Source organism: Argiope bruennichi, chromosome 8 (genome assembly GCF_947563725.1).
Source record: "Argiope bruennichi chromosome 8, qqArgBrue1.1, whole genome shotgun sequence".
Lineage (NCBI taxonomy): Eukaryota > Metazoa > Arthropoda > Arachnida > Araneae > Araneidae > Argiope > Argiope bruennichi.
The window spans coordinates 8,554,289-8,580,937 of NC_079158.1; the positions used below are offsets into that span (position 1 = coordinate 8,554,289).

At 28.6% G+C, this 26,649-nt stretch overlaps 1 protein-coding gene across 5 annotated transcripts in view; it reads right to left on the minus strand.

Moving 5' to 3' along the window:
* LOC129981903 (alpha-aminoadipic semialdehyde synthase, mitochondrial-like) overlaps positions 1 to 26,649 on the minus strand; it is a 63,697-nt gene that overhangs the window by 19,220 nt on the left and 17,828 nt on the right. For all 5 annotated transcript variants that reach the window (XM_056092952.1, XM_056092951.1, XM_056092950.1 and 2 more), the window contains exons 8-17: positions 26,148 to 26,275; positions 23,406 to 23,680; positions 19,455 to 19,566; positions 16,430 to 16,489; positions 16,264 to 16,334; positions 14,496 to 14,623; positions 13,251 to 13,377; positions 11,900 to 12,010; positions 11,485 to 11,593; positions 9,720 to 9,796 (exon numbers count right to left, since the gene is read on the minus strand). In XM_056092952.1, coding sequence (XP_055948927.1) covers positions 9,720 to 9,796; positions 11,485 to 11,593; positions 11,900 to 12,010; positions 13,251 to 13,377; positions 14,496 to 14,623; positions 16,264 to 16,334; positions 16,430 to 16,489; positions 19,455 to 19,566; positions 23,406 to 23,680; positions 26,148 to 26,275 — 1,198 coding nt within the window. The remainder of the gene's footprint in view (positions 1 to 9,719; positions 9,797 to 11,484; positions 11,594 to 11,899; positions 12,011 to 13,250; positions 13,378 to 14,495; positions 14,624 to 16,263; positions 16,335 to 16,429; positions 16,490 to 19,454; positions 19,567 to 23,405; positions 23,681 to 26,147; positions 26,276 to 26,649) is intronic.

Sequence of the window (26,649 nt, forward strand, 5' to 3'; positions counted from 1 at the left end):
AATGTAGAACAGGTGCACGATGAGAAATTGCTGCAAGAATTGTACACTTTTTAAGGACCTTTTAGCTGAAAGAATTAAGTACCTTTTTACATCATGCAAACATAACTTGCATATTTTCTAAGCATAGCATGTTTTCTGTTTTATAAGTTTTATTAATAAATGTCTACATTTAAATACACATTTTTCAAAAATTGTTAATATTTATTTTTGGAACACTGCAGAAGCACAATGTCTACTATCATAAAACAAATTTTTGGTTTTAACAAAAATGTAAAAACACCTACCATTAATAAAAATTAAATCAACTTTTACATGATAAAACACTAAAAATCTAGGAACTTTTTCAACAGTTAATTTTAAAATTAACAAATTACAAGTGAATTTGGATGGACACATCATTTTTGAAAATGTAAACATTGATGTTGAAGCATACGACTTACCAAAAATTTAATCAAAAAGCATATGACCAAAAAATTTATATTTGATTTTTATTTATGCAGCAACAAATAAATTCCGACATGACTGAGAGGGAAAGTATAAATTTCCTCTTAAACTAATTCACAGTATTTAGCAATTTAGAACATTTTATTTGCAGCTTCATGAAGATGAGAGCTAAAGCCTTCTAGGATAGACATTAAACACAATCTTAACAATTGATTTTCTGGATCTATCTCATTCTTCTTCCGAATTTTTTTATTACTTCTATCGAGTTTTTTTTTTTTTTTTTTTTTTTTTTTTTTTTTTTTTTAACTTGATGAAACGGCTTAATGAAGTATGTTTTCGATTTATCATATTCAATGTCTAAGAAAACAAAAATGAATATTTTCTCTGCACTTCTTGAAAAAATTAAGCATCTTTTAAGCACTTTTCATGTTGCTATGCATTCTATTACAGGATGGCTACAGAAACTATGAAAAAGTATCATTATCATCTTTAATAAAGATATGGTGTCATTGCAAGGTTTTGCATTGAGAGCAGGTCAAACCACAATTTATTTAAAATCTGTTGTTTCTTTTTAAGTGCAAACCAATCTTTCCAAAAATTTCATTAAGGCTGTTGTTATCAATATTCATCGGCTTATCACTCTTCTTATCATAATAAAAATCTACAAAGTCGCTACACCTTTCACAAGGTTGCATTTAAATCTGGGGGGGGGGGAATCCCTGTTTTCCCCATATGCATGATATGAGGAAATGTGTGGTAACTTTCATGTGCTAGTCATAATGTAATATGATTTGAAGGAATGGAAAAAAGCAAGGAAAAGAAGCAACAATTCCAAATAACAGCATACTAAAAGGAATTTCATATTTATATACAAAAACAAAAATAATTTTTTATTTATTATCTAGAATATAGCAAATCAAAATTTATATATTAAGGGGGAGGATGTATTTATTACCTCTCATGCTCTTTTATTGCAAGCCACACAAATTTAAGAACTCAGATGAAATAAAACACAAAACATTTTCATCGTCATCATGATACAAATCGTTTAATCTTTACTTAACAAAAGAAAAAGAAAACTTACAAAACCAAATTGCTTTTTTATTTGTTCATTCTGTATTGTTCATTATTTGTACATCGTTTTTGCAACTTCAGCAAATTTTTCAACCATCAGTTTCATAGAGCTAATCCTTAACAAATAAAGTGCGATATTTTTTTTGTATGAACTATCATAGATTTTTTAACTATTTCAACTTTCAGTGAAAATATTTCCAATATATCATTGAATGAATTAAAGAACACAAGTTTTAGTTTCAATAAAAATTCAGTTTAAAATAATTGTTCTGGAACTTTACATGTGCTATTGAATAGTTTAGTTATTAGATATAGTTATTACAGTTAGTACATGACTCTTAGCACATGCTCAAAAACGCAAGAGGTTTTCCATATCTGAAAATCAGCAATATGTGTGATTTAAACTGCCTTCATGGAATAAGTTTCAATGAAATCAAGTGTCGTCTTCATCATCTGACCATAATTCATTTTTGCAATGGTCTCTATATTGTCTTGATTGGACATTAATAGAACTTATATATTTAATAAAGAAGTATAACTTATGTTTCTGTTTTTCCAAAAAGGAAAGAACTTCATATTAACAATCATTAAAAAAAATCAAATGGAGAATACTTTATGATTTCCATTTCAGACTCTTGAATATAGATTGTGAAGTCTCAATTTGTGTATGTTTTTTCAAAGCATTTACTTAACAGGTGGTGTTACTTTCCCATATTCTTATCTTGAGTATCTCTGCATGAATTCCTTGGTCATTGACCATATCTTAACAATTTTTTTTAATTACACATTGCAGAAGGTTAATATAAAAACTTTTAGGCATGATATAAACTGTTCTTCAGAATTTACAATGAACTGACTGTCGTGGCTGGTTCGTGAGTGCTTTCAATAAACAGGCAAATAGAAAACTTAACAGATTTATTTCAGATTCGTTCGAGTTACTCTGCTCAGTAACTCCTTCTCCTCCAAGAGCCAACACTCGAATGACATCACTCTTTTAATTACACTCGCGCTAGTGGTCTAGCGCCATCTATGAACATTTATTTCCTAACGCTTCAAAATCTAATCACTACACCCCCAACGTAAGAGTAATGTTTATATGAAAACATAAACATACCTCTGAATTAAAATTATGAATTGGATTTTAAAACGTATCTAACAACATCAAATTATCCAAATAAAAATAAACACAAATGCATAGTTAACTCGAATGAATAACTAATTACTAACAAACATTTAAGAAAGCAATGAGGTAAAATAAGAAATGCACAATTGAATATAAATACCATAATAAGAAACTCACTTATCAGTTAATATACATTAATATATATAATCACTTATCAACTAATAAACACAAATTTATAATGAATATAATCACTTAGTAAACATTAATACATAATTAAGAAAGGATTTCACTTGATAAACATTACTCAAATAATATTTCAAATATAACCAAAACTGCTGAATGAAAATTTATAACAAACACTAGAAAAAGTTATATTCCTGTAACAAACCCTATTTCAAACAGTTTTGCACATTATACTCTTAAACTTGCGAATACCAATTATTCAACATATTAAGAAAATTATAATAAAAAAAACATTAAAACAAATATACATAATATCAAGCATTAATTATTATTATTTTATAGTCACTAATCCCATATTGATATATAAAACAGAAAAATGACATTAGTACAAAAAAAAATGTTTTTCAGTCTATTTTGGTAATAAACGTGACAAAGCATCAGCATGCGGCATTTTAGAACCAGGGCAATGTTTTAATGTTATGTTGAATCTCTGCAAGGCAAATACCCACCTTTGTAGTCGAGATGACTGAGGAGCGCACTTGGTCAGATAAGGAAGGGGGTTATGATTGGTAAAAATGTGGATCTCGGATCCAAACACAAGGGTTTCAAACTTTTTCAAGCTCCAAACTATAGCAAATGCTTCCCGTTCGATTGTCGACCAAGATTGTTGGCTTTTGTTTAATTTTTGACTTGCATAAGCGATAGGGCACATTTTCCCATCAACAGTCTGTGATAAACACGAGCCAATCCCGATTGACGAGGCATCACAATGAATCACAAAGGGTTTGCTCATATTCGGAGTATGTAGAGTAGGAGCGTGTAACAATGCTGATTTTAATTTTTCAAAAGCAACAAACACTATGCATTTCACACCACGGCAACACATCAGGGCTTCTTTTCTTTGTTAGTTCCGTTAATAGAAAGGCAATCTCGGCGAAATTCACAATATAATCACGATAATAGTTGAACAGGCCAAGAGCACTACGTAGTTGTTTCTTGGTTTCAGGTACGGGCAAACGAGAGATCGTTTCCAATTTAGCTGGATCAGCTTGATGCTTTCCTGAGCCAATTATATGTCCCAGGTATGAAATTTCAGATTTCGCGAAAGCACACTTTGAAAGATTAACAGTGAATTGCAGCTCTTCCAATCTATCCAGCACCAAATGAAGATGTTTCAAGTGAGAGGGAATATCATTGGAGAATATAGCAATATCATCAATATAAGCACGGCAAAATTCTCTGTATGGCGACAATGCTTTGTTCATTTCCCTTTGAAAAGTTGCAGCTGCATTTTTCAGCCCAAAAGGCATTACCTTAAAACGATATTGTGTTCTATGGGTCTTAAAAGATGTATAATCCTGCGAATCTTCTTCCATGGGAAGCAAATAGTACCCCTTCAAAAGATCTAACACACTAATCACATTTGCCTGTCCTATGGAATATATTAATTCCGTTGCGTCTTCCATGGGGAAATCGTCGGTTTTAGTCGCTGCATTCAAAGCTCGATAATCCACGCACATCCTGATAGATCCATCCTTCTTGTTTACACAGACTATTGGATAAGCAATGTCAGCTGAGCTCTCTTCGATTAGATCTAGTTTTAGGAGCTCTTCGATTTGGGAGTCTATTTGAGGTTTTAGCGCTTCAGGAATCCTGTACACATAAGGTTTTTTCCTTTCTTTATCGTCCTCTAATTTTATCTTGTGATGACCAACCTTTGCAACTCTAACTTGTCGGGTAAATATTGAATGATGGTTCCGCAATAAGTTCAGGATTTGACATTTCACTTCCTCAGAAAGATGTCGCAAATCCACTTGATCAAATATCTCTTTCCAGTAACATACATTTTTATAACTGGGGGATGAATAAACTTCTCCAAAGTCTGCATCATCTTCAAAGATCATGCCTACAGCATTAATTCTTGGATAGTATTTCCGAATTTTATTTGCATGACAATGCCGAATTTTTCCATCGCTAAGTTTTACTTTATATGAATGTGGAGGGCAATGTTCGATAACTTCTCCAGGACCAGTCCAACGGGCATACAATTTGTTCGATGAGTCAGGTATTAATAAATAAACTTGGTCACCTGGCTTAAATTCCTTAGAAGCGGTTCGGCGGTTAAAATATTCTGCATATGCCTGCTGTTTACCAGAAGCGATGAGAGATGCTTCCTCTGCAGCTCTTTCTAAGTTTATTTTTTGCTCCTGTAAATAATCCACAACTGATTTCTCCATGTTTAACGGAATGGCAATATCACCACACCAGCTCGATTTTAGAACACTGAGAGGTCCTCGTGCTTCACGTCCATACATGAACTTGAATGGTGAAATACCCGTCGTACAGTTAGGAACTTCCCTATACGCAAAGAGCATATACGGAATGTATTTATCCCAATTACTCGGATCAGTTCTGATAATGTGATGGAGTGAATTTTTGAACACCCTATTATATCTTTCTATAAGGCCATTCCCAGCTAGATGGTTAGGCGTTGTAAATCTGGGAGCACAACCTAATCTTTTCATGAATTCCTGGGTTAACTTAGAAATAAAGTTCGTTCCATTATCACTTGCGATAACATTGGGTATTCCAGTCCGCATGAATATCTCCAATAAAGCATCACACGTAGCTTTAGCCGTTAACGAACAAAGAGGGATAGCCTCCGGCCATCGAGAATGCTGGTCCATTAAACATAATACATACTTATGCCGACGAGCAGAAGGGGGCTCAATGGGTCCTATTAGGTTTATATTTACTATCTCAAATGGCAATTCCGGACGGAGAACAGGAGTAATAGGAATTTTATCAATCATTTTTTCCGGACTCCTCAACTGGCATTCTTTACAGGATTTACAAAAGTTTTTGATATCATCTGTCATATTTGGCCAATAAAAACTGTATTTAATTCTTTCACTAGTCTTTTTTAATCCCATATGGCATCCGAAAATTGATTCATGTGCTAATTTAAGAACTTGCTGTCTCTTATTTTTGGGCAAAACCAACTGACTCACTTTTTCCCCTAATATTTTATCCCGGTGGAATATTAATTCATCATTCATAAAAAAGTTTCCTTTTCCAAGGGATAAATTTTTTCTTACTGACTGCAAAGTACCACATTTTCTTTGTTCTTCTTTCAACGCATTAATTTTGTTTTTCTTATCCAAAGAATCGCTTTCATTTCCGCTCGGTTGTTCTTCTCGCTCTGACTAACTCCACAACAAATCATAAATTCATCAAAGCTCTCTTCCATCGGCGCCTCTAATCCAAACAAGTTTTGGGTGCGCCTGTGGTTTATGCTTTCTCCCAATAAATTTAATACAGAGGGGGGGGATGATGAATTGCTCTTGAATTCTATCCGTGACAGCTGCAACTATCTCAATAGGCCTGGAAAATCCTTCGTTGTTTTAATCTTTTAATGATATTTGAAAACTCGAAAGAATAGCGTTAATCCTTTCTCCAAATGCACTTTTTAAAATGATCTTTCCTTTTTCTTTTTGTTCACTTGACACATATTTAGAATTTAAAACTGGTATCATAGCACCCGAGTCAACTAGGGTTTTCAGTTCTCTATTGTCCACACAAATATCAACGTATTGTAAAGGGTTGATATTTAAGCTTTTTTCACCATTAATTCCGACTGAATTTCCGCGGTTAAAATGTCTTCCCGTTTCTTTCCTGCCGCAGATTCTCTCAACTTCGATTTTTTATTTCTATTTGAGCAGTCTCTAGCAAAATGTGACAATCCACAAACGTAACAGTCTCTTGTTACTTTTCTTGAATTTGTAGTATCGTTTTTATGAAAGCTTTTGTTTCTGAATTCTCGTTGATGCGGGGGTACATATTTCCATTCCGAAAAATGTCTCTCTTCTCTTTCGTCGTAGGTTTGATGTTTAGAACAGTTATTCTCTAAATATAGTTCTTTCTTTTTCCTCACACTGTTTGATCGCACATTTTCATAATCATCTAATTTGCTTGAAGTTTCGTTTGGATTCGTGAATTGTGACCAAACATCAATAAAATGTTCTTTAATATCCGTTGGTACTTTTCGCTTTATCTGTTCTGTTATGATTAAATCCGACAAACTTTCAAAAGTAGTTATTTCCAATCCTTGAATCCATTGCTCAAAATAATTTTTAAGTTTGTAAGTAAAATCGCACCAGGTAGTTTCCGGTCTTTTAAAATGAGTCATAAACTTTTGCCTGAATTTTTCCGGGCTGAGTTTAAATCGTTTCACTAATAAACTCTTGATGTGGTCATAGTCCTTAACTTTCTCGATTGGCTCTCGAGCGATGAGTTGGGTTATATCCGTTGGCAATAATCCTAATAGATGCGACACGTAATCTTCTCGTTTTATTTGAGCCCACTCGGCTTGTCTCTCGAACAACAGCAAATATAAACTGATATCACTGTTCTTTTCATCGAATTTTTGCATCACATGCCTGAGTTCTATCTTGGGAGTTGGCAATTCGACATCCACGGGTACACTGGAATATTGCAGCTTCAGTTTCTCAAGTTCGAATTCTCGTTCTTTTTGTGCCTTTTTCTCCTGCAATTCCCACTCTTCTTTAATTTTTCTTTCTTCAAATTCTCGTTCCTCTTGCTTTCGTTTTTGATCTTCTCTCTCTTTTCTATCCTCTATGATAACAATCATTTGTTTCTTCAAAAACTCTTCCTCGTAATTTTCACTTCCAGTAATTAATTTTTTTAAGTCCACAATTTTCATCTCTAATGAAACAGTTTCACCCAGCTCTTCCGCCAACAACTTCAAATCTTCCTTTTTCGCACTGCCTAGGAAGGCCATATCGATACCGAAAGCACACACCTTTATCGAATAAAGTTCGATTTCAAGTTCGTCAAAAATAACACTTGATTCTCAATCCTTTCGACTGTGCCAAATGTCGTGGCTGGTTCGTGAGTGCTTTCAATAAATAGGCAAATAGAAAACTTAACAGATTTATTTCAGATTCGTTCGAGTTACTCTGCTCAGTAACTCCTTCTCCTCCAAGAGCCAACACTCGAATGACATCACTCTTTTAATTACACTCGTGCTAGCGCCATCTATGAACATTTATTTCCTAACGCTTCAAAATCCAATCACTACACTGACTAAGACATTATTTTTAGTACACTTATTTTATTGGCTAGATCAATTCTTTACAATTGCCTGCTACTGCTTTGGATGTTTCACAATATTTATCAACTTTAGCAACATTACACGTTAGCTCATTGCATAATATAAGTTCAAAGAATAAGTTATTGATGAAGAATTTAGGTCTTCCATCATTTATCCAAGTCGCTTTTTATAAATACTTAATTAGACTTTAATGCTCATTCTTGTTATTTTCATCAATATCTCACTAATTCATGTAAAGATTTATTTATACATTCTTTGTGTATCTGATGGCAGGCAAAAACATACAAATTATATTCAAATGTCAGAATCTTAACTATTTGCTTAGGATTGAAATTTAGGTAAAAAATAATAACCATTTCAGAAGATTGAATGTTTGTTCAAATTGCAATAAATTGGTTTTAACTAAGCATGGATATTCTAGGATCAGCTAAAATTCCTGAACTCAATATAGTAGAATTATCGGGGCAATAATGGCCCATTAAATATATGCTGGTGAAAACTAGTTTGAATTTTTCATTTAGCATTAGAATGCTTTAATAGTTAATAAGATACTATCTGTCTGACTGAGATCCAATCTCTGCAATTTGTTGTCAGACTGAGTTTTCTTAATGATAAGAATTTGTCAAAAGAAAATTCCTATTTCGTATATCTTTTATTTAATTTACAGTATCATTGTCATACTTTTTAAATAAAGTTGAAATCGTAAACACTATTCTTGTTGTAATTAATATTTTATTTTTAATTCTCGTTTCCAGAATTAATATTTTTTTTTTCTTTTTTTTTTTTTTTTTGTCTAATGGTGTATTAAATTTGTCATAAATAAAAATAAAAGTTTTTTAAACAAATTTAGCCATTGCTTTCTTTCTTTATTTTTTTTTACAAAATTCTAAAGCTTTCTGTTTAATTATTGTTATCTTGTATATTTAAAATTAATATGAGTCAAATAACTATAAATCTTGAGCTTCTTGGGGTTTCTTTTAATTGTAATCCTATTTTAGCTGCAGAAACATTCTGTGATCTCTACAGGAAAAATATTTTATGTCTACAATTTTTCAAATAAATATTTCTAAAAGCAAAATAATTCAGTATCAATTAGAAATTTTTTTATTTCATAAAATATTCTAAACAGTCATAATTTTCCGAGCAGCTTCATTTGTCTTTTCTGAAAAATTGCTTAAAAGCCACTGTAGCACGCAATTTTTGCTATTTTTGGAGGGTTTTTTTACGAATTTCCCCGATTTTCCAGATCAATAAAATTTCCCGACTTTCCCCTGTGTTAATATGGTAAATGGCTTAATGTACACAGTATGACTTATAGAGAAATGGTGTAACATTTGTTATTAAATATGTATATTATCATTGTTCATCATTATTACATTATATTTCTAAACATTTGCTTCCACTTTATTTTACACAGTAACAGAAGTTTATTTTCAGAACAGTACTTGTATGTCTCATTTTATAATAAAAAAAGATTAAGAGCTCAATTATTAAAAAAAAAAAAAAAAGGATTAGTAGTGTTAGAAACCAATGTATTTCATATTATCCAATTAATTTATAAACATGTAAACTATTCTATTTCATTTTCAAATGCATCAATGATAAACAATATATGGAATTTAAAAATGATAAGCAAACATTTGAAGATAAGTTAAGGAAAGAAAAATCAAGTTGTAAAAATTACTAAGCATTTTGAATACTCAAGAAATTTAGGACATATAATAGCAAATGAACACAAAAAATAAGCAATGATAAAGATACCTGAATTTATATCTCAATGGATTATCTGAATATTCAGGAGCAGGCAGACCACCACAAAAAGAAACAAATGATGTTATCTATAAATCAAATGAAAATTACTTATAATTCACAGCAAAAATCAATATATTTTATATATAATCATTCACATCAGAAATTTTATAATAATACAGAAAGTTTTAAGAATCACATAGTGAAGAATGTTTCAAACTAATTCAGATAGGAGAATTGTGAAGCATTTAAAATTACTCTAGAAATTCCTTCAAACCCACTCCTTAGTAGATAACCTTATCATTGCGATTGGTCTGTAATTACAAATACTACAAAATATGTTAGTTGGTGAAGAAAGCTTGGCCCTGTTACAAGGTTAAGCTTACTGTAGATAAATGTAATGTGATATTAAAATGCAATAAGACACTGTTTATATTAATAGCTAAAAATTGGAGTTCATAGATAATTTTTATATAAAAAGGAATTTTATTTCAATCTTTCCCAAACAAATATCAATTAATAATAGCTATCACTTTGATGAAGACAAATTATTTTATAAGTGACTATTTCCCTCTAAAGTAAATGAAAGCTACACTTCACTTGTGAACAAAATATCATTTAGATTTTGATGATTTGAGCTAGATGCTGATTAATTTTCTTTATATAAACTGATAATAATCAAGCAGAGAAGAAAAACCTATCTCGTTTAATTAAATGATATATAATCACAACGCAAAACACAGATAGATGGATTGTAAATCTTAATCCAATATGAATTAAAACATTTGATTGTTAAAACAATTAATCTAAACTAATGAAGTTAAAAAAAATCAATGCAAAAGATTACATAGACTCTTCTTATTTAGCCACAAACAAACATGGGTACATAAATTCAAATAAAATAATTTTATTTTGCAAAATAATTATTCCAATCAATTTAAAGTTGATAGCTTCATTAAAAGTTTATTCCACTTTCAACACAGTCACAGTTACTTTTTACATTTCAACATGTTTCAATGAATGAATTGTAAAAAAAAAAAAAAAAAAAAAAAAAAAATGTGCTGCATAATTCTTTTATCAAGATAGGTTCAAAAATTGTGAAACATTTCTACCAGACATCTTTGAGCTTTGAAAAGAGCCTACGAAATTTGGCAAAACATGCTTGCATGGACAAACCATGGATAACTAACACTATCTGTTAACTCATATCTGAATGAAACCAGAAAAGCCAAAATGAAACCATGGACACGAAAAGAGCGGATTGCACAGATAAATAGACAGGAGAAAAAAAATGCATCCCTTTGGAAATCGCGGGTTGTGCAAATTTTGTTACTTCTATTTTGCCCATGGAAATCATGGGATATGCAGCAAGAGGGTTAAGATGTTTCCAGAAGTTAAAATTTTGCCATCTAGAAGATAAGTAAATAGAGCTAGAAGCTCAGAAACTAGAAGTCAAATGTCACCTAGAACTAATTAATTTGATAACGGGATTCATTTCCCCCTCTATCTGTTCCATAATATCTATTCTACTAATTTTAATTTTTTTAAAAGTTTTAAATGTTATAATATTTTCAATAAGGAATCACTTCAATCAGTCACTTTCTTTTGCAATAAAGCTTTATAATCTGAAAAAAAAATACAAAAAAGTACAGATAAGCAATAATTAAATGAGATGGAATTAAATATAACAAATAAAAATGTTAATTTAACTGTGTAAAGGTTTAAAAGTGCTCTCATACTCAATTTAAAAACAAATATAGTCAGCAAAAAATACAACCTTGCCACCATTGAGCTTGATTTCATCAAAACATTCCATAGCTAAAAGATGATCAATACCAGGATCCAAGCCAACTTCATTCACAACTGTTATTCCAGCATCCATGGCTCTAAATTGAATATAATGCATTTAGAAAATTTAACAGAAATAGATCACCAATATCTTAAAATATAAACACATAAAAATTCAAAGTAACAAATGTAAAGACATTTAAAAGAAGTAGCCACCAATTTTCTCCAAAAAAATCCCAGTTTTTTTTTTTTTTTTTTTTTTTTTTCTCCCCTTTTTTGTCAGTTATCCATGGCGTATAAAATTTTTGCCTAAACTGCTGTTCTGAAAAAAAAAAAAATTTCATCTATTTCTCTTACACATTAAACAAGTAAATAAGCAATAATATTTCATTCAATCTACTTACGCTTCATGAAGATTCCTCATCTCTGGAGTCAAATAGCTGGCAGTGACCATGTTTACTTTATGTTTGATGCAGCGTTCTGCAATTGTAGGATGGAGTGAATAAGGCAAAAGGCTGTAAAAAAATATTAATATTCATTACAAATTCATGCATTGCCAAATTCAAAAAAAAAAAAAAAAAAGAAAGAAAGAAAGATTTACCAAACAATAAATAAATGAATTTAGATTCAAAACAAACTTTTTAGAATAATCAGAAATTTTTAAAAAATTAACTGAAATAAGATTATTTACTGCAGAAGAAATAGTGGACACAGTTCAAAAATCACAAAATCTACAATGACTGAAGACAAGACAATTTCTCATAATTAAGAATATTAATTTGTCACCATAATATTACGATTATCTACATAAAACCTTATTAGTTCACCTTTAATTCCCACAATAACTTCAGTTTTATGAAGGCATGGATTTGATAAGTTTCTGGTGAGTCAGAAACAAGGCATGCCAAATATTTTATATGTTGATGGATAATTAGTCCAAAGGAGACATTGTTCCCTGATATCCAACAAATGCTCAAAATAGATTAGGATTAAGAAGGTTTGTGGCTAGGATAGTAGAAGGAATTCTAGAGTTATACTCCAGGAACTATATAAATTCAGTTTCAGTTTAACAATGGAAGATGTTTTCTTGCTAAAAAAGTCCTTTTTTGTTTGGTAAGATAGTTACCAAGAATAGCTGGTTAAGCCCTGCAATGATATTCAAGAGTAGAAAACTCACACATTGTTCAGAAGTTATTTTCTGACTAATTAATAAATACTGGCCCTACCATCTATAGTATTCAAGATAAATTGTTTCTTCAAGCTAGGCAACATTTTTTCATCCTTCAAGAGCCTAATAATGATGTTATGGTAAAACTGATTCAGTAATAACAAGCGAGTGTGTAACCTTTTCTTACATTCAAATCTACAAATAACTGAGCAAAAAAGTGGGTACTACATCAATAGTGAAAATCTGCAGCACTTTTCTATAAACACACACATTCATCACTAAGACACACATTGTGAAGATATGACAGTACTGCCTGGTGCCCTGCTAATGGAAAAGGTCAAAATTGTCCCAAAATGGATCTAAGATATTCATATATAAACTCTTTTTTAAAGAGAAAAAGTAACAGGTCACATTTTGTGCAGAATGTAGATCATCAATATCCAAAGATATTCAATATGTCACATATATTATTAATTTTTGATAAATATATTTGTTCTAAAACAATATTTGAAAAGATCATAAATGTACAATTTCCAAATTTCAATCACTATTGATCTGAAACCTTAGGAGTATAAAATATCTATTACCTAATCACAAGATTGGAATCTTCTATTAGCTTATCCAAAGATCCTCTACCAGTTGTCACATCCAAAACCACATGTTCTGCATTATCAGATTTTACCAAAGCTTCACCTTGATTTTGAAGTGATGAACCTGAATGGACAATCAGCATATCAGGTATATTTTAGTATGATGTTTTGCAATTCAAATCTAAGTTAACATTAACACCTTAGATATTTATATGAAAATTTTACTGCTTTAATTATTTAACCAAATTGTAATTCTTACCAATTCTAATAATTTATATAATAATGATATTTAAAGATGAAAATCTATAAATTAAACTGGCAATAACAAACATTTGTGTTTAAAATCATTTTTAGTTGTTAATAAAAGACAGTATTTTATCCACTGTACAATATGCATAAAAATAACTAATAAATATTCCATAAATAAGTACTTTTGGCATTTATTTTGTAAGACAACTATGATATTACTCTCTTATTTATAAAAATTTTTTGACAGCAATAGATTATGTTGATCAAAGCAATAAACATCTGTTTTTGTTAACAAACTTCTTAAAAACATCCGAAATCAGTACTTGAAGCTCCAAATTTTTAATATAACGTTATATCATCAGCTGATTAAATGAAATGCTCACTAAAACATTTTCTGCAAGGAAAAGAATTTAAATAACAATAAAAAAGATATCTCATTTGGGGGGGGGGATTTTTTTAAATTTTCATCATGAAACATCTACTGTAAGTTTGAATTTTGTTTATAAATAAATGAATACTCAAATAGATAACATTAGTTTAAAATATTTAATTTAATGATCATTTAAAAAAAGATTTAATTTTGTATTTAAAATTTATTTCAGGAAATGTACATTACTTTAGGGCAACAAATCATTATACTCATAGAAAAGTTTATTTCCTATTGTTTTTAAAAATACAATTTTACAAAAGGCAACTGAAAATTGTTATAAATTTTTCATTAATTCTGAATCATCATGCATTTTGAATTTATATTAACAAATGAATATGATGTGACAAAAAGGAAAAGAAAAGAAACGTGATTTTGTTAAAATTAAAACCATGCATTGGTGACAATGAATAGTTTTATCAAAGAAAAGAAATCATACTTGAAATATTAGATCTTTTTAAAATGCAAATCCTCATGCAAAAGGTCATAGTGAAAGTTCATTAGATCATCTCTATTCAATATATTTCAATAAAACTTACTTTTTTGGTGTTTAAATGCATACGAACCTATAATGACATGTATTGTTTGATCCTTTGTCAGATAATCTATCAAAGGTTCAGCCACGTAGCCAGCTCCAAGAACAAGAACTTTTTTAGAAGCGTTCTGAGCCATAGAGCGTGCTTTCATCTGTGATCTAAATGTTGAAAGGAAAAAAAAAAAAAATTTAATCAAGGAAATATCATTTGATTTATCAATTTACTCTCTTAAATGCATGTAAGTGTCAGGAGATATTTTCATATTTTTTAACGACTACCCCCCCCCCCAAATTTTTTAAAGAAAATAATTTCTCAAATTTAAAACTCTCTAAATATGAAAGTTGAGATTATTTGGAATAAAACCTGAGACATACAAGAAAAAAAATGTCTAAGAAATTGTCTCAATATCTACATATACAATAAAAAGACTGTTTTTAACAGTCTATTTTCATAAAAGAAAATGCAAAACTTTACCATTTAATTTTTACATTTTTTAAAGCAATGTACATTAAAAGATCAACGCCCTAGCAGAAATGATGTCCAGTAACAACTTGATTTTTTTTTTTTTTTTTTGTTGCACATCACCATCAGTGTGTTTGCAAGTGCATACTACATCTTGAGCATAATATTACTTTTTAAGGCCATTCATAATATTTTTCTTTAAGACATATATACAAGTATTTTATCTCCATGATGCTCCTCTTGCTTGCCTGGTCACTATACTTCTGTGAAATATACGAGATAAAATATGTATCCAAATTAAATAGCCTTCTTTCATATTCATTTATAATAACAAAATTTAGAAAAAGCATATATGTCTTTACATTCATTTCTCTATACATAAATAAATCTTGAACATACCCATTTTAAGCTCCCTTTTTAAAATTTTCAAAATACAAAAATCTGATTCCAGACAATTGATAATTTAAAATTTCATTTTCATATATCCTATGCTGTGAAACAAATGTAAACACAGAATAAAGATATTTCACCGGAATCATTCTTAATGTTATTAAAAATCAATAATTAGAGAAAATTGAAAATGAATTTGAAAATTTTCTTTTTTCATGAAATGATAAAGATTTCAACAAAAGTAAATTATTTCCAGTGTCGGAAATATCCGAAATTCTAATTAGATAGAATTCCTTTTTACAAGACTTTATTATGGGTCAAAGGTCATTCTGGCATCCAAGGAAATTGAAGAAGTATGAGACGTGTTAGGATAGAACCTGGGACCTTTTGGTTAGCAGTCCAGTAACTAACCAATTTTACCAAAACAGCTGTTCGGGTAGAAGCGCTGTTACTGGCTTATATGCAATTCACCACAAAATTAAATAAATACCGTCAAAAAATTGCTAAAAAAATTACATTTCACAGTGAATAACCAAATTTTATTTTCAAGAAGAAGCAACTTTAGAGAGAACTCAGTAGTTTTGATTATAGAACTATGAATTATGGTAAAATTCACAAACTTGGGCAAAAAAGTATTACATTTTATACAAATATAAGCATAGAATAGCAGAAATAATTTATGAATATTTTTACTGAATTGAAGCCAAATTATTTAAAATATTTTTTCTGTAAGTTTTATATGCAAACTCTTACTAAAGCACTTTCATTGCAAATCTAAAATTACTTTAACCTTTTCACTACTGACTCAGTTCAACTAGGAATGTAAATTCTATACTGGCACAATCATAGAACAGAAAATTTTCAAGAAATGATCAATAGATTAAACTTAAGTTTAAATAAAATTTAAAAAATGCCTTATTGGAAATTCAAAACATTTTATACTCACGTGGAAGTATTTCTAAGTTCTTGAATATATTCAAAGTTTGGAGTAAGTTTTCCATTACTAGCTATTATTGCCTAGAAGCATAAAACAAATATATAGTGGTTTCAAAAACAGAAAGAAAATATCAAATTTAAACAACAAACATCAAAAAATGTATTAAAGTATTTACTCCTTCAACTGTTTGTCCGAAGTTAAGATTTTCCAGTGGTTTTGTGGCATCAGACGAAAGCTAAAGAGTAAAAGAATTTTAATTAAAATATATCCTTCACTAATAATATCATACAAGAAACTTATGTCAGTAGCAAATTCTATCATCACATATCTACCACTACAGGCAGGAATATCGAGAAAGACATTATTTGCTTACTAGGAAATTAATTTAAATACATCAATATAATTGTATTTGGTAATTTACACAGATCATGTTGATACACACACACATAAAAAGATAAGCTGTCACAATAACAATTTAATAAAAAAAATGAAACCAATAAAATAAATAGTAAGAACAGCTGATCTACACAAAACATACACATATTTCCAATGCGATTTATATTTTCCATTTCGGAAAAATAAATTTACACTTTCTATAATTTATGAAATATATTAAATTTTTTCAATTAATTTCAGAAACATGAAACAAGACAATATTACACACAATTAGTTTTCATAGAATATTCAACCTGTTAAAGCACTCTGTAGTGATACTTTACACTTAATGAAAAGTATTTAATAATATAAACTGTTGTTGCACTGCAACAATTTTGGTTTGAATATGTCTGCACAACTATAAGTATTTTAGCCTCCAACATCATGAACAGATATGTTCATGATTCATTGTTGCAAACATAAATATCATATGCAGTTCACTAACTGATCATAAAATTTTTCTTTCATGATACCCAAGAACTTGAAATTCAGCAGATGAAGAAATAAGAAATAATTTCTAGAATTTCATTCCATTTTCAAATAAAATAAAAACTATAGTTGCCCCAGACTGTTTTAAGATGGTAGAGAATGTTAAATATAAATTTAATATTTAAATTATGATAAGGAAATTGGAATCTTTAGCCAGGGAGATAAGTTTTTTTTTTTAATTCTGAAAATCCTTCTGAATCTAACTAAATATCATTTCATAAAGATAATACAGAATGGCAGTCAAAAAAAAAAAATAAAATTAGAAGCATTTTTTTAAAACCCAAGATGAAAGGAATATTTTTCTCAAGGAAAAGGAATATTTTTTTCATAAGGAATTATAAAGGAATATTTTTTTTTTCAATATATTGCCTACTTTATAGTCATTTTCTCCCGACAATTTCATCATTCTCCAATTTGTAAAATAAAAATAAATGTTGTTTAATAAGAAGTTCTTTAAAATTGCTTACATTTGATAATTCTTTAAAACCCCCTTCCCCCATATTGTTATCTACAAATATATTAAATCAGAAAATGTTTCTTCATTAAGTGGCATATTATTGGTAAAGATTCAACAGGAATTCTAACAAAATATAAGTACAAGTTAAAAAAAATCATAACTGAGCAATGTAATTATTCTTTCACCTGCAAACAGAAATTTTATATATTTGAATATTCTAAACTTTAAGCCATGTTAAAGAATTTATTTAATTTTTAAAAAGGAAGCAATTTTTAAAAAAATAAATATCATCTAATACGAAAATAAAACATTTGATTTTATAATCGCTGTTAATGATCATGTTTTGCAAATCTTTAAATATAAATTAAAATGTGCCCCACAAAAAAATGAATGCTCAAGAAACAGAATAGGATTCTTAATTCCCTGATAATTTTCATCATGAGATAATTAGGAATAAGCTTTTAATATAATAAAAACCTATATGTCTAGAAACATGGTAATGTCCTATCCCACTAATAATGTTTATTATTTTACGATACATTAACAACTGTTAATCTACATATAATAATATAAATCTACATATATAATATTTTTCACATTTGAAAGTTGGTATTTCATGATGATTTGACTGTCATCGATAAATATTGCAAAAAGAATTTGAAGATGGCTATTCTGATTTTTTGATTTTTTCAAATAAAAAATAAAAGTTGTGGGATAGAAAAAGGTCTTGAATCATTTACAGTTTCTTTTTCAACTAAAATGTATATTTTGATCCATTATGCTGAAGACACCAGAATGAATGACTATTATTCATTCACTTGAGGAATTGAGAGATGATGATGCTCAGCTCTGAATGTGGCAGGCTTGAAGAGCACCAATTTGACTAAATCAAAATTCGTTTTGTTGTTAATAATTAAAAATTAGTGAGAGTTAAATAAAAGTTATGCTACCAGATCTATAGCTGAGTATATTTTTTCAGGTAATGTAAATGTTAGAAAAAAATTCAGTTGAGATGGAGATATAAAGTTCTTATTGAAGTAAGAGCTTTATTTATTAATTTATTTTACTATTAAATTGAGCTACTAGTCCTTATTCATTTTAAAGGATTTAAATCTTATATGCTTCTTTCTTGAGTCTTATAACTCAATCATTTGTTTTTATAAAGGCTTATTTTTAAACAAAATTGGGGGTAGAAGAATTATAATTTCACCAAATTAAAGTTTTTATATGCAATATTCCAGGAAAGAGATTATATATTCATTGGAAAACAATCTTTGTAATACTTAAAAATGTTCAGTAAAATAAGTCTTGTAGCAATAAAAAAGGTTTTTTTTTTTTTTCATTTCTTTTCATTAAAAATATATTCTCTTTAAATCAATTCATAAATATGACTAAAAAGCAAAATATTATTCAAATTTTAAGCGATAATTGGGAACAAGTAGGGGAATTATGAATGTTGCTCTAAGATTTTCTGATTAATAAATTAATATAGAAAAAAAAGGTATGTTTAATAATTTCCCCAGAACATAATTATGTATTCATATAAATTATAGACTATTTTCCTTCTCATAAGAGCATTTTAACTTGAAGAAAATAACTTCTAAAAATCTGTTTCCAATTACCTTAACTGTTCCTATACAATACAAAACCAGTGCTATATGAAACTTCCATATCACTATGATCTAACTGATTTATATCTATTAAAAGATATTCATTTTTTATAATTCAACGTTTACATGTTAAGGTATATTTTATTTATTTCCATGCATTTTATCATAGCATGCATTAATTTATGAATGTATAAAATACAAATTCTTACAATGCTATCCATATAAGGGTAGAGTAAATATCCAAAATAATCAGTAGCTTCCAAAGGAAGTTGTGTGGGCATATTATCAATTGAACATACAAGAACACCTGGACCTGAGAAGCTGCAAGTAAAAAACACTATATATTCATTTGCATATTACATCATTATATAATCATTTATCTTACAATTCAAATAATTTTATTATCATATTAATAGAGCTAAAGGAAAAAATCAAATATGCTTAAAGCCAAAACGAAGGTTTAACTGGATGCAGTGAAGCACAATCAAGCAACCATCATTTTAGGAGTTTACTATTATAAACTATATGCAAGAGTGATTGCAACTTGCTAAGCAAAATGAACCAACAACATTTTAGACTAAATTAAAACACAATAATTAAATTTGGAACAGTGCAGCATTAGAATTTTTTTCCTTTGGCTTTCAAGGAAAACAAGCATAGTTTATGTATATTTTACGAGTTGATTCCATATTACATTCCTGAATTTAATTCAGAATTTTTAAAGCAAATTAAAATTTCTGTGAAAGAAGAAACAAATGCATAACATTTATTCATATTCCTGGAATCACATATTGTTCACTATATTTAGGGCAAGCGTATTTAAAAAACGTTAATAAGTTGTCAATAGTTTTGTTTCAATAATTTGCCGTATTTTGTTTAGTAATTTAAAAACAGTGTATGCAAAGATAGCAATGGTGAAAATACCTTCACTAAAATGCAAAATGATGTAAGATTTTAATTTATCTTGTGACCTATTTAATAAACAATAAGAAGTCTCACTTTAGCAATTTCAGAATACTTAACAATAAAATACTGAGGTGCTTAAATTTTTCTTTAGAGTATAATCATTAAAAAAAAAGCCCCCCGCCTCCCCTCTTTTCTGAAAATCAAATTATGAATGGATTGATAGACTAGTTATCCCATTTGATTAAGCTTTGCATTTGCAATACATAAAATAATACAAATAATGATAGTAATAGAATATTCTATAATTACCAGATAATTTATTGCCACTAGTTTGCATAATAAAGACATTGTAAGAATACACTTTTTATACATCCATTATTTGGAAATGGCTTGAAAAATTCTGGCATTGTTTCCATAGTTTGCAATTATTAATGATAAAACAAATAATATAAATATTTACTAAGAATTATATTATATGTCTTGACTAATTTTATCTAGTACACCAATTATCACTATATGCAAAGAACTTTTAATTTCTTGAATTTTCAATTTTGCTTGAATGCACAAAACAAAACAACTTTTAAAGGTTAAAAGTAAAAAGAAAGTCTTCGCGTTTATATAACAGTTTCTTAATGATCTTACCTAGAAGTTCAGTTTTTCAATTAAAAATGCCATAATAACATGCAAAGCAATCAACTTATCAATTCAACACCAATTAAATCATTGATTTTTCTGCTGAGATGTCGGCAAATTTGAAGACTATTTGGATTCTTACCACAGAAAAAAGAATTGCACATTTGAAGCATATTGTTCTGTTAATAGAATAGAAACAAATTTCTAAATACACCAATTATTTTTATCAATAAATGCTTAGTCGGCTATTTTGTTTTCCGACAATATACGAGTATGTCATCGGGGGCATAGTGAAAAACTGGTGGAAAAATTAAGTAATTTTAAGCACACTAGGCAAAAAAAATTAAGCATGTTTGAACATATAAACATATGTAGACCTGTATATTTTCTATGCATATGATATTTTTTGTTTTATAATAATGCATACTGAATTTTTTTTTTTTTTTCAAAATTAATTTTAAATTTACTAAATCACTTTCTTTACATTTTAAAATTTATTTCTGTATTTGCACAACATTTTCTTGTTGTAAAACAAGTTATGTCTTTTTAATTTTGTAAAGAGCATAAAAATGATCAAACTATTTATATCAAAAAGTTAAATCAACTTTTATAATAAGATATGTGAAGTTATTCAACATTTCTCAAAATGAGCAAAATAGCAGCCAATTTAAATGGGTACATCATTTCTGAAAATGGCAATAGTGATGCATAAGCATAGCAAGATGCATAAATTTTGTATCTGATTTTTATATGTGCAACAAAAAATAAATTTCAACATGGCTGAGATGGAAAGAGTAAATTTCCTTTTGAACTAATTCAATCTATTCAGTAATTTTATTTTCAGCCTTATAAAACTAAGAATTAAAGCATCCTGGTACAGCTATCATCATAAGACTGGCCAGAAGTTTTAGGTCATTTTTTTTTTTTTTTAATATAAAAGAATAACATTCAGAAATGGTAAGACTATTTAAAAAAATGTCTTATCGCTTCTTACTTCTGAAGTTAAGTAAAGGCTTTTTTTTTTCAATGTGTAATGTTCTGAAAATCTAATAGAAACCTGCTTTTTAACCTATAACCAAAAATTCTTATTTTAAAAAATGACAGAAAAATGTGATTGCATATTTTACAAGTAAATGAAAATGCTTTAACAAGTCCTAGATTTCATAAAACAAAAACAAATTCCTGTAGACAAAAAAGATTGAGCTCTATAATTAGAAACAAAATTAAAATTTAAAAAATGCCAGTTAAAGCATTTTTTAAACAGTATTTCTTGAAGCTAGCGGAAGATATTATATGGCATTGGTTCAAAATTGAACAAAACTCATCAAATGAAGAATCTTATTTAATGAACTGCTGATATTTTTTTTAAAAGTTTAAATAAAAGTAAAGAAAACATTCCCCCCTCCCTTTTGTCATGACTTTAACAGCAGTGACGTGATGATTTGAAGCAATGATATTGTTTTGAATTTCATCATAATAAAAATCAATGTTATAAATTGTGTCCAAAACTTGTTTTTCAAAAATTATTAAAAGACAAGAAAAAAAAATTACATTCATTCAAACAAAATTTTAATCATTGAAAAGCTATTTTTTAAAGCCTTTAACACGGCATTAAAATAATTTTTCTGGAATAATATGCTTTGATGTTATGGTGAAAACATGTTAAAATTCTATTTTTGATTTCGAATGTTTAGTCAGCTTCTAATATTCCAAAAATAACTTGCCAAATTTCGTGCTTCTAACTTCAATGGTGCCGGTCAATCAAGTGCTGTGCAATGCTCTGTCAATCAGGATAAATTTTTATATGTAAAGAGAGATTTCAATGGAAACAAAATTCCTATAAGAATTACTATCAGAATGACAATGCTTGATATATTTCTTCGACGCACTAAGTTTATCCTGCTGTATTTGTTTTCCCCGTTGATTGGACCAATTTGCATATTTTTCTTCAACAACGTGTAAAAGTGTTAAAAAAAGTTAAGTGTTAAAAAAAAACACTTAATATGTATAACTTAAACAAATTTTTTAACATCTCAAACATTAAAAATTCGTTTAGTGTTTAGAATTTTTTTTTACAAAATTTTTTTGAACCTTTTTTGAGTTGCAACAAGTATGGCATAGTACATATTTTGTACTGGGCCTTTTGGATAGCTATACCAATATTTCAATAAAAGGATATGCACATTGTTGAAGAAAGAGGGAGCAAAACAGAAGTCTCCTGAGAGTTATCTTAATATGTATTGGTATCCCTGGATCCATTTCACCCTAGATTCTTTGTACAAATTCTTTTTTCTTGATTTTCTTTTGTATCTGATAAACACACCTTTACAATTATGCTTTCAAACTGTCATATTCAACATGTGGAGAAACAAGATGAATAAAATGCTGTCTTTGCACTTCTCGAGAAAATTAACCACTTTTTAAGGACCTTTTTTTTAAAATTAAGCATTTTTATGATGCTTAAAAATAGTTTTCAAATGTAAATATGTACTTTTCATGATGCTATGCACCCTGGTCACAAGTCAATTTTTTTCAGCATGACATTTTATTCAAGAAGTCAAAAAAAAAAAAAAAAAAAAAAGAAACTGCAAAGAGGGGAAAAAATACAGGAGCATATTTACCTTTCACTATTTTTATGTTGGTCAGCATCATAAAGACAGAAAGGTGTGTCAATTGTTGTACATTCACTCATGAATTCAATGGAGCCCCCAGGATCAGCACTGATATCACAGATTGCTAAGAGTCGGTGTGGCAAAGAGGGGGATCCAGCACTAGATGGCAACCAAGGAGTATAACTAGGTCGAAGTAAGTGCTTAGCATCAGGAATGGTCAATAATTTAGGAGAATTTACAGCCCAATAGATGCCATTGATTATGACAGATGCATAAGGGGCTATCTGTAGAGACAGTGATAAATTATTTAAAAATTAAAGGAAACTCCTGAAGAAGGAATTAAGCATTGAAAAAAAAATTATCTAACAAAAATGTTCAACCGAAGCTAAATTTATAGCTTTAACTGAAAGCACAAAACATATTATTATATATTCAAAGTTTTAAAGGAACTTAATTTTAATTGATTTCAAATATCATGAATTGTATTGTGACAGTTAATCTTTGAAAAATAATGTTTAAAATAACAAAATCATACAGATAGATTTTAATTATAAACTTATTCAAAAATTATGAAATAAATTTTAACAAAAATATTTAAATTCTAAGAAAAGGCACAGTGATTTTTCATAAATAAAATCAGTTAAAATGGAATACTTCTTTCTATAATAAATTGATACAGTGATTTACGAGAGCGAATTTTAATCATTCAAATATGTTGGATGTGACCGAAACATAATCTCGCAGATTTTTTTTATCTTTCTCAGGCAGAAATACAGCAATATTCAAATATAAGTTACTACTATGATTGATTGTTGCATCATATAGATATTATTTGTGGGCTCGTAATTTTCATGCAAAGAAAGCAATAAATAGTAAAGTATATTTTATTTTAGCTTTTACATTACAGTTTTTATTTTTAACCATCTGGTCTTGTTTCCATTTAAGTAAGAATCTGTGCAGAATGAATAGAAAGTAAATAAAATGCAACCATCTGCAGGTAATTTTTTCCAATCAAAAGAATCTCATAAAAGATAATTAAATAAAATCTCATATGTACAAATTTTTTTTTTTTTTTTTTTTTTTGTCTTTCTGGTCATATAAGCATCAATTAAATAATATGGTTGTTTTCGATATTCTTTTGCAAAATGAAGAAACACTGCATTGCTGTGATGTGGTATTCACCAAGAAAATCAGATAAGGTTTCGTTATGTGAAATTAATTGGAGAGAACAAGTGAAGAAGATAGCTAGATATGTATGGATTGCAATAATTGTGAATGAACCTCTAAAAGGGAATGTTGCAACCTGCCATTGCTAGTGAAGTGGAGTGATAGTAAATATCAGGTTTAAAGTCAACTGAATAATGTGAATTGCACGAACTTTGCTGCTCAACTGACATATGGCTGTCTATATTGAATACAGAACTATGCAATAATAATCTGTACTTAAATATTTAAGCAGAATTTGGGAAATAACTACAAAAGTCTGCATTATTTGTTGTTTCCCCATTTATTTCTAAATAAACCTTTTAAAACTCTCCTTCTACATTATATGTATGGCAAATAGTTAAATCAGTTCGAAATTTTGCTGATAGTTTTAAAATGAACATAGAAGATTTCTAATTATAAGTTTCTAAAAAATTCAACTTTTTAAAACAGTATTATAAATAATATACTTTCATTTCAAGGTACAAGATTACCAATTAAGAGAAACTAAATTTCATAATACATCCAGTTATAATTTGAGCCATGCACCAAATAAGGAGAGAAATTTCAAGATAAAATTGCATTTTTTTTTTTTTATCTAAAACAATTATTTTTCAAATTTTTAAATGAAAACAGATATTTTTAAAAACTTTTATGTACTTTCACAGTTGAAGACAAGCATTATCTCACCAGATCTACAGTTTTCTCAATTTATTTATATCACTATTCATTAGTATAAACAATATAAAGCAAATATTTAGAAAATAGTTAATGAAATATGCCACATCTTTTTGACTTACACATTGTTACATTACAGAAATTTTTAAAAATAAACTATAACAACAAAATTATAAATTAATAAAAAAGGAATAGTTAAAAATATGAACATCAAACACTATTTATTTTTCTTATAAAGAGAAAACATTAATTTGAGATCTTTCTTTAAAAATATCAAGACACCAATATTCCCGATATTTTTTTCAATTTGCAGTTGAATTCCAGGAAAAAAAAAGAAAGAGTAATTTAAAATTCTATAATAGGAATTGAAAAAGTTCATTACTTTTTAATAACATATTAATTTCAAAAAATATCCATAGCACATAAAATTACTAATAATAAACACTACATCTCTTTTAAACAGGAAAAAGGGCTTTTGGGATGACTTTTTACAAATATTTTCAACTTCATACATTAAATACTTATCCAAAATAAAGTATATCCGTTTTAGAAGCTATCATTTTGTGATGTTTGTAAAATTAATCACAATTTGAAATGAGTTAAATTTTCAAAAAGTACATTAAAATAATATTAAAAAGTCCCTAAGTCTGAAAAGTTATATTAAATAGCAAATTATTTTGAGTTAACATTTTGAGCTTTTACAATGTTTTATTTGTAATGAATAATAGCATTTGCATAAGTCAAGCAGTTTTTCTTTAAATTTAAATATGTATCTAAATACGAATTAATTACTTTGAAGGTCAAGATGTATAGGAGACCAGTTTAACTGCTTTAAAGTCAAATAAAATTACAAATAAATATCAGTTGTACCGTTTTTGCAAAATTGGAGTAATATCTCTCAGGAAAAGCTTCATACTCTTCAGCATCAAAACCACCACCTTCCTTTCTTCTGAAGTGATCATCTCTACTCACTACAGCACCATACACTTTGTTCATGGCTGAAAAAGAAAATAACAGGAAATAGAAACTAAATTGCCATGGTAAATAAGCTTTCAATAAAGAAAAATCAAAATATAATTAATTGACGTTGTTTAAACTATTTAAGCACTGTATTTAGCTATTCGTCAATACTTTCCAATTCTGATTTTTCCTTTTCTACTGAGCAGTGTAAACTGTTCATCTCATAGACATATTTTATATCATTTCTCAAACCTACTTTTTCTGCTAATTTTTCAGAACTTTTTCCAGTTCTTAAATTGCACTTTGGAAGTATCTTTTTTTATTTTTAATTCTTTTAAATCAACACACAAAAACACTTCTTTTGTGTTCCATTTCTTTTTCTTTTGATCTTCAACACAAACCAGATATTTTT